The sequence below is a fragment of the Penicillium riverlandense genome, assembly GCF_028828495.1.
Source record: "Penicillium riverlandense strain IBT 135883 chromosome Unknown utg000006l_segment0_segment0, whole genome shotgun sequence".
NCBI classification, from domain to species: domain Eukaryota; kingdom Fungi; phylum Ascomycota; class Eurotiomycetes; order Eurotiales; family Aspergillaceae; genus Penicillium; species Penicillium riverlandense.
The window spans coordinates 3,320,917-3,330,174 of NW_026643197.1; the positions used below are offsets into that span (position 1 = coordinate 3,320,917).

Below are 9,258 nucleotides of genomic sequence, written 5' to 3' on the forward strand. Positions count from 1 at the left end.
TTGGAGTGCTCGCTCTCCCCTGTCCCTGATTGACTTCCAGACATGCCGTTATCGGGCGTTAGGGCAGAGCCGCCGGCCTCAGCCATAACTAAAAAAAGCAATCGATCACACGAGCATTATTATTATTGAAGTTCCGACAATCTCGCGCCTGGAGAAAGGGTTCCCGCCCCCAAAGGATGGACCTAAGGCTGCCGTCTAGAAAACTGGGCCCGGTGAAACAAGCGATGATTGCAATAAACTAAACGATCGGAATAGCCCGACCGTGCATTAGACAAAGTGGGAAGACAAAACTGGGCCCTTGTGCCTAAACAAGTAATGCTTGCGTAGGCCACGCTCACGCCGATCCTATCGCGTGAGTTTTCGGAGGACTGGCAGCTCATCGGGACTGGCCTTGGCAAATGCCATGGCCCCGGTTCGTCGCTTGCTAGACCTCGATCCACGTAACTGTAGGAGTAGTGGGAAGATGGCATCAACCTAGCCGCGACTATGGAGGCAAAGTGCTCATGGACTTACAAATTTAAGGGAACTATGACGCGAGAGTTGGTGGATAATATTACTGAAGGGGTTTCAATGACTACGTACGGAGAGATGTGGCTACTCTGCGATTAGTTATTACTGCTTGTTGTCTTGTTAGTAATTTGCTATTTCATGCAGGTGTGCTACACGGCACAATGCACTGATTTCCGGGGTATCGGAAGAGTCGAGTTGGCATTAGGAGGACTTTCAATGTATGGAATCGACATTCGTTCTGTTGCAACAATTACTATCGGAATACCGTCTCTTGCTGGCCTCACGACGAGGATATTCCTCGAATAACGTATCGATGATAGCTCTTAATCTCAAATACAGGCTGATTGATGCTAATGGTTTGCCCTTTCAGTATAAGTCCATCTGTTCTTTTGCTGAACGTGCACCATGAGCTATTGCTGTTAAATTTTGGCTTTAGCCGGCTCCGTAGCCTCCATTTCCTTCTTCTTTGGTCCCGCAAATCCGAAGATGTACGCCGCTATTTTGCGCATTTGGATCTCTTCTGCGCCCTCGGTAATGCGATATCGCCGAAAGTGCCGGTAGCTGGTTTGCAAGTTAGCGAGTGTATCATGAAGTACGCTTAATTGCCCTTCCAGTCATACATGTGTTCGAAGGGATAGTGCCGAGAGTATCCATCTCCTCCGTGGATCTAGTCCGTTGATTATTGTCAGTCTAGGTGACATAGTGTACCCATATAGGCCACGAACCTGGATGGCACGATCTGCTGCCTGACAGCACAACCGATTCGCCCAGAAATTGCACATGGCTACTTTGTCGCTCAGGCGCTGTTCAATCTCCACCCATGGCGGGTGTTTCACGTCTGGCGAACGACATTCTGCAACGATTCGATCCATTTCCCAACTGGTCCTCAGGATTAGTAGTCGCAACATCTCTACCTGAGTCATCAATTCCACGACCGGGAATTGGATGGCCTGGTTATCGGCCAGCGTTCGGCCTTCACCCCAGATCTTCCGTGTCCGTGCTCGTTCGATGCTGCGATCTAGACAGTATCGGGCCGCACCACAGGAGCTCGCTGCTTGCCGAATTCGATTTTCGTGGACAAAAGTCTGTGCAATTGCTAGTCCTTGATCTATAGAGCCCAAAATGGCCGATTCTGGTACCCAGACGTGGTCTAGGTTCACCGTGGCGTGATCTGTTGGCATGTTCAATGTCCACTCATAGCTCGCGATTTGCACCCCTGGTGTGTTCCGAGGCACAAAAAATGCCGTGATACCACGCGTTGAGCCAGGGCGGCCAGATGTCCGTGCAAAGACGAGGAAGTGCGTGCAATTATGCGCGCCCGTTTGCCACTTCTTCGCTCCGCTAATCTCGAATCCGCCGCGCTCGGAACGGGCCATGGTAGACATAAATGTGGCATCACTCCCATGATCGGGCTCAGTCAGACCGAAGGTTGTTCGGAACTCCCCGCGCAGCCGGGCGGGAATCAGAGTCCGTCGCTGCTCCTCGCTTCCAAAATGATGGAGCATCAGGAGATCTGGAAAATTGCCGACGACACTGTGCTCATTCTGCAGGTCATTGGCGAGACCCAGCCCGCCTCCATACACCGGGTGAGACGACAAGTGATAACGAATCGCAGCCATCCACACATTTGTGTCTGGATGCTCTTGTCCACCGTACTCTTTGGGAAGAGCGAAACGGTAGAATCCCGCTTCATCGGCGAGGTTGCGGCCTTGTTCTGCGATGTCGTCAGCCTTACACCTGGCGTCCCTCTGATGGCCACGAACTCAGCAGCTCCTCCCACTCCTGACGAGGGTTACCATCATGGTCCCAGTCCGTGCGGGCATGTTCTCGGCGATGGTCGAAGAACCGATTATTGTCACCGGAATGTTGAAGCGGCAAGATAGTCGATTGGATGAAGGAGTCGAGTGACGCTAAATGCGACGTGAGCTCTGGAGGCAGATCGAAGTTCATGATGGAAATCTGGTCTCTCTGGCGATGCCCTGTGCTGCTGTTGTGTTTTTGTACACCATTTCCCCGCGTTCGGACCTCGGCTGGGCGGGATTGGAATAGATCACTCGACGTTGGAATAAGGAGCCGCCAAGAAGAACCCCTCTGTACGCAGAGGAGCAATACTGGACGGTCTCTGCTAATGCGAACTTGATCGAAGCAGAAAATAGTAGGAAATAAAAATAGGGGGTCAAATCACCAGTTTCACCGGCCACAACTATGGCGGTGCGATAATGAATCACGCCCCGCATAACCGACCAGTCGGTTTGTGTGACTGTACTCGATGTGTTTCGAAATCCCCAGTCTGTAATGCCCACGGTGTCCCATGATCCCCCAGTGAGCAGGGCCTCAATCAGAATCTGACGCGACAAGAAAAAAATTTGTTAGAGTTCTCCTTACGCTATTTCACTTACGGATTAATTCCTATACCCTCTTCGCCGCGTCCGTCTTAGCCGCCAATGCAGTGCTTCGGTCGCCATTTAAAGCAGCTTTCCCACTGTTCACAACATATATGTACCGTGGGTTAGGTATCCATTTGGCTTCATCTTTCCCTGCATTTTGACAGTGGTGTGAATGCCGTTCCCCTTTCTGTTTTATCAGTACGGAAAGTTGATCCGAGAACGCTGCGAGTATGCTGCGCAGTCTGAAGCATAGATGCAGCAGCTTCAACAAAATACAAGGGAGCGGCTAAATCTAAATGAGTGCGGATAAGAAATATAGTACAGAAAGATTAGGGATCTTTCATGGTCTCTTCCTCGACGCTTATCCTGGGCACGATACCGAGAGATTATTTAGTTCACAGTTGAGTTGTAGATACTAAAATATATCTGTGGTTTACACCATCAGAATACCCTCACAAGTATCGTCGTTGTCTGTTATATACAATTATGAATCGAGTTGAGATTATCGACGCCCGGAAAGGAAGCGAAAACGAGCGCATGATGATAAAATGTTAGCAGGCCGAATCCCAGCCCTAGCCAGCGTGCACTTGCGAGGAAGACAAACTCGACTGGTGGAACTGGGCATTGCATTCAATGTGTTGTTAAGTGCTAGAGTAGGGTGAAGACTGTGGTATATCTGGTTGTTTTCCCCAACAACAACTAATGGACCAGTCTTTCCCTACCATGCGCATCGTCGTGGACTGAAATGTCGAGGGTGAGATAGCTAGCCACCGGTGATTGCATGTCTGGGTTAAGTCCATGGCCTGTTTTAAACCAGACCGTTAGCCAGCAAGAGTTAGCTTTATTTACAATCTCCCATCTTCTCCTCGGGTGTGCCCCATCCAGTTTAACACAGTGGCGGGTCTCACACCCAACCCATTCACCCGGCGCATTTACAGCCGGGACCAACTGCAAGTCATATAACTAAATTCCCCGAAACCTACAATGAAGCTTGTAATCGGCCCCAGATCCCTGTATCAGTCCCAAACAACCGGGCGTGTCCCTAGCAGTCCCCATTTGGGCACCGCGCTGTTGATCTCCTTTCTCCATATACCTGATACGTGGGTAGAAGCGAAACCAATGCTTGCTGCAGTCGGGTGGCCAAGCTTTTAGACTTCCGAAAGCTGGCTGGTGAAGGGTGCACATACATTATTTGAAATGCTTGATGCTCTGCCGACAGAGACTAAGCTTTGATTTGCTGTATTCATTTTTACCTGTCTCCACTGAACTTGATTTTCGTTCTGCAGACTATCGTTCCCGGATTCTCTATTGCTTCTGTAATAGTTGAAGACTCCGGTGCAATGTAAGACACGTCGTACAACGAGGGCTTGTTGTTGAACTGCACCCACTCAACTAGTTCGGTTCGGCCGTGTAACTTTCCTACTAATTTTGACGCACGTCAGTCCAGGGTCCTCGAAATAAACCTTTGAAGTAGAGACTATGGCATTTGGACCGCAAGCGATGCAGCCATATGCTTTGCATTGAACACCGTACAGTGGCTTGAATACAAGTGTCGACTAAGATGCCTGTTTCAAATCGGAAACAACTTAGCATTGCTTATTTTTAGTTGCTCACATATTTATGCATAGAATAGCAGATAAAAAAGTGCGCAATCCAAGCAGATAGGTAGTCTTAGACCGCTGTCCTGGCAACCCGTTTCCAATAGGCCGGCTATGTTCTTGAAACTGGGACCCGGTCCACTATGATAGTAGCTGGCATTTGAATCCTCCATCAAATCACTTTTTTGTTGCGCGGGAACACAGGTTTTTACAAATGGAATGTCAATAGTGACATGGAGGTACATATTGTTCTCTCAGAAAGATACGCCCCAGCTAGCCCTCTTGATTCACAGCTCTGATACTCTTTTTCTGAAACCAGCAATGCACCCAGCTGCGAACTACCGCCATTCACGACGATCAGCTTGTGATCGCTGCCGCGGGTTTAAATTGCGCTGCGAGCGGGATCACTTAAATGGCATGTCATGCGAACGGTGTATAAAGGCTCAAGTAAGATGCGCGACGAGCGTGAATCAGCCATTGCCAATTTTCCTGCCATCTACCCATAGTGCCGACTCTATACAACCAGCCATAGACGGCCACCGTCTGGATAACGACCAGGCTACTTTCCCTCTTCTGCACCGTTCATCAAGCTCGAAAGTAACAAAACCTGCATTCGCTGCAGCACATCGACGACCGGAAATGCAAGAATCGGGCTGCTGGAGAGACACAAATGAACCGACTTTTTCTCCTGTGGTACCTTTGCCTACCAGTGAAGAGCAGTTATTTTTCCAGCAAATGCTTCCACAATGTGCTCTACCATTGTCCTATGAGCCTTTTCGAGACCAACAGGCCCTGTGGCATCCCGAGCAATGTCATCAACTAGTGTGTTACTTCCATTGCATGTTTTGAATGTTAATTAAAAATTGGCTAATCTCGATTCTTTTAGCCATCCGCAAACTATTGTCTTAGAGACATGCGATATCGGCAAGAAGACGAGTCAGGGATTTCCACAATCCACGAGCTTGATACTCACCTAAACGTTGGAAATAACAAACTTATTGCTGACTCAACGTCCATACTACCTGCTCAAGGCATCGGTGGAACCTTTACTCCTGGGGAAAGTGTTTTGTATTCCTCGTGGGACAGTGACATTGGTTCCAAGACAGAGTCAGAAATATTATCTACAACAACAGGAATAAATGGTAGTACTGACTCTACTTTGGATATTCGAAACGAAATGCTGAAGTTGAGCGTGGAGCTTACTGAAGATTTGAATATTTTGGAAACTGGCTCGATGCTCCTAGAATCATCATCACTCGTGCAAACGCAGCTCGACCCATCAGCGGGAAACTTAAGCCTGCCTATCTTTCGCATGCTCAGCCACTCTACACGATTTTTGTATTTGCTTTCACGCTTAACCGGCACGTCGGACATCTCTTTCGGGCCGACACCTCCGGAGTCAGGCTATGACGGCTGGGATTCTCTCAATCAGACACCCAATTCAACTGACCAGTCGACAAGTCTACGTGATGACTATGAGGATAGCACAGAGCGAGTAGTCGCAACAGCATCGTCGTATGACTCAGGATACCGGACAGCGACTGGATCACCACAGGAGCCAACTAAGACCACTTTCATGTGGGACATAACGACTACTTTAAGCATCCTGACCAGTTATGTATCTCTTCTTCGAGTTTATCGTGCTGTTTTTACCCGACTCTGTCAACTTATCCTCATCATCCCTCCGTCAAATGTCGGAGCATTTCTCATGCTCCCGAGCCTACAACTCGGACAATTTCACATGGACCAAAATTTGTCTGTCCAAATTCAAGTCATAACGGAGCTCAGTTCCGACATGTTGAGCAAGGTTGAACGTGCTCTCGGACTGGTTTCAGATTCGGGTCGAGAGCAAGATGCAGACTCTGTTCACACAGTGCCCATATTGGAGGATGCCTTCTTGATTTCGATACGTGATCTTATTTTGGGTCAGGAAAATTCATCCTACAAGATGTCGTTGAGGGACACAATGAACCGTCTATGTCAACTAGTGAAGGAACCTGCTGGGGCTTAAGCATATTATTGGCCAACCTTATTATCCGTAAAGAGGGATCAAATGATACCGTGCTTCATTATTATTTTCCCTTGTTTTCAAGATTTTTCCATTAGTATCTATGAAACCTAAGAGTGTGATCGTTGTTTTGGCGACACTGATGTAAAGCCACTCTTCTGGTAGTAGCCATAATTCTAACAACTTTCGAAAATATCTTTTGGTATTCTAGATGGTATAAACACATCTCACTTCCTTGTTAGATCAAAGGACACCCATGCAGAAATACTGAACGTAATTTTTTTTGTGGATTATTTATTCGTCCAGGAGAGCCCATTTCAGCTGGGCTGGCAAGGTCATGTGGTTTATAAATTCCGGAACTGAAACATTTTCAGAATTGTAGTATGAACCAAGCTCGCTTACTATGATCGGACTCGGAGTCCGAAAAAAATAAGAGTGCATGACCTTCCCGTCATCCAAGGGGTTCGCAGTTATACGACCTAAAAGGGACCTGGGGCCTTCGGAAAGATAGAAATACGCACAGGCTAGTTTCTGTACATAATTGCTTGAGTTGATTTTCAACTCAGACCTTAACCTAATGGCTGCCCCAAATTCAGCATACATACACGATTTGACAGGGACTTGGGCTCTGGTATGTTTTATCCTCTGCTTATCATATAATTGAGACTGAAAACGACAAATAGAACAGAAAGTTGTCCGATGATCCAGACAAAGTGTTTGCTTTGGTATGCAACAACATATGCTTTAAGACAATAGGTTACTGAGCACAAACAGCAAGGGGTTCCCTGGCTTGTTCGTCAAGCCCTACGCTACGGCAGCTTAACTTTGACAATGTCCCAGTCGGAGAATACGAGCGAAGCTACGGATGGGGTATCTGGAGATACAACGACGGTTATACATGTCAAGCAAACTGTTCATCCAGGAGGTTTCGATAGCGAAGGTGATTATCCAGTCGACGGCAAGCCCCATGATGCCTCGCTTCCAATTTTCGGAGATGTCAGCATGCAATTCCGATACAGCGATGCTGCGGAAATTGCAGATAACACCCTTCGTGGAAGCTATCAAGAATCCGGAGACTCACGCATAATTGATGAATTTGCTCTCAATGCGGCCAAAGGCTGGGAGGCTCGGGTGATTTGGGGCTTCGAGCTGATCGACGGCAAACGTCGTCTTACCAGAAACACCAGAACGACCAAGGATGGGGACACTGTTGATGCTAGATTCGTTTATGATTACCTGAGGTAGCCAGGGTAAATCTGCCTTGGCTCGCTAGAAGCTTACACAAATTTGAACATCCCATTATTTCCTCTTGGCTTACCTGATGGTAAGCTTTATGTATCAGAGCAGCAATCGATCGATTCATAGGTCGTGGTTTAAGTGGATGAACTATCATATATATAGCTTGTTACCGACCTACATGTCTTAATTTTCGTACTCTGCCAGCTTTACAATGAGCTTCCGCCCAGAGACCTTCCCTTTCCGAAGGAGCTCCAGTCCCGTCAAAATCCCATCGAAGCGGCCGGGGATAATTTCAAATGGACAAGGCTTCAGTCTTCCATCTTCAACTAGCTGCTGCACGGTAAGGTACCATGTCCGAGCCCATTCCCCAATCTTGGGATTTGGTGGAATACCGTAAGGTTTCGGGAGATCGACACCGCGGCCAGCGATGGCGCCTCCCATAACGAGCTCATGTTTAACTGTTCTGCGGGTGCAAAGTTGTTCCTGATACTGCTCCAATGCACAGTATCGCCCTCCAGTCCGAGAAATTGCAGAGTGACAAAGTCTCAAGGTCTTATTCTCAGCAAAAGGGTCCAGGGCGAAGCGTAGAGTATTCTTGGTAGCCGCGCGGATGTCATCGGCGCACTTGGGTGAATTATAGTCAAAGACCAAATCTGCACCATAACATCTAACCAGATCGAAATTGTGAGGTGAACAGGTGGTGATGACTCGGTGTCCGCAACTTGGTGATCAGTCAGTTTGGTATCCAGCCATAGAAATTCAAATGATGGCTTACAGTTTCGCCATTTGAATGGCAAGAAGTCCAATAGTACTGCTTCCACCGTAGATCAAAACATCTTCCGCTTTAGCCACAGGTTTGTCTAAACTTCCCGGAAGCTCCAGAGACCAGAACAATGCGACTCCAAGTGTTGCGATGGCCGTACCCGAAATGGCAGGGGCAGTGGCGATGGACATCCCCTTTGGAATGTGAAATGAAAAGTCGGGTTCCGCCTTTATGTATTCACAGTAAGCGCCCGACTCTGGGTCTGCCTGGTTTGAGCCTTGAACAGCCCCGAAAACGTGGTCACCGAGACGGAATCGTCCAAGTTTGGTTGCTTCCGTACCCAGAGCGACAACTATCCCGGCAAAGTCGCAACCGTCCCAGAGACCAGGTGTGGGGAATCGAGCTGGCATTTTATAGTCACAGGGATTCAAAGCCACGGCGATAGTTTTCACCAGCATTTGATGTGTTCCAATCTCGGGAATCTTTACTCCGGGGGTGACTTGGATGCTACCACCTTCATATTGTATGATTGCGATTTGATGGTCGGGAAGCTGAAAGTGAGGCTTCATTGTGAGATGTCGATATCATTTAATGAGACGACAGAGTCTCAAGGTTCAGTGAAATAAATTGGACAGGACTTGCTGTTCCTCAAGACTCGGACTTTTAAGAAACGGCATGCGACGCCGCGCTAGAAAAATTTGCGCCACGAATTTGAATTTCACCTAATGCTAATAGCCATTTCAAGTAATTTTA

At 48.0% G+C, this 9,258-nt stretch overlaps 4 protein-coding genes across 4 annotated transcripts; 2 read left to right on the forward strand and 2 right to left on the reverse strand.

Annotated features, from left to right (window-relative positions):
* Positions 1–929: 929 nt before the first annotated feature.
* N7474_007544 (acyl-CoA dehydrogenase family protein) lies at positions 930–2,460 on the reverse strand (the record flags this gene model as incomplete). Its single annotated transcript, XM_057198954.1, has 4 exons — positions 930–1,071; positions 1,131–1,177; positions 1,236–2,224; positions 2,274–2,460. 4 exons carry the CDS (start codon positions 2,458–2,460, stop codon positions 930–932), a joined length of 1,365 nt encoding a protein of 454 aa, XP_057052394.1.
* A 3,212-nt stretch (positions 2,461–5,672) lies between these two features.
* N7474_007545 (uncharacterized protein) lies at positions 5,673–6,506 on the forward strand (the record flags this gene model as incomplete). The annotated part of the gene is made up of 1 exon (XM_057198955.1): positions 5,673–6,506. One exon carries the CDS (start codon positions 5,673–5,675, stop codon positions 6,504–6,506), a length of 834 nt encoding a protein of 277 aa, XP_057052395.1.
* Positions 6,507–7,080: 574 nt separating this feature from the next.
* On the forward strand, positions 7,081–7,748 carry N7474_007546 (uncharacterized protein; the record flags this gene model as incomplete). The annotated part of the gene is made up of 3 exons (XM_057198956.1): positions 7,081–7,134; positions 7,187–7,228; positions 7,344–7,748. The coding sequence occupies 3 exons, from the start codon at positions 7,081–7,083 to the stop codon at positions 7,746–7,748; spliced, it is 501 nt and encodes a 166-aa protein (XP_057052396.1).
* Positions 7,749–7,925: 177 nt separating this feature from the next.
* Positions 7,926–9,074, reverse strand: N7474_007547 (zinc-binding alcohol dehydrogenase family protein; the record flags this gene model as incomplete). Its single annotated transcript, XM_057198957.1, has 2 exons — positions 7,926–8,463; positions 8,518–9,074. The coding sequence occupies 2 exons, from the start codon at positions 9,072–9,074 to the stop codon at positions 7,926–7,928; spliced, it is 1,095 nt and encodes a 364-aa protein (XP_057052397.1).
* Positions 9,075–9,258: the final 184 nt, after the last annotated feature.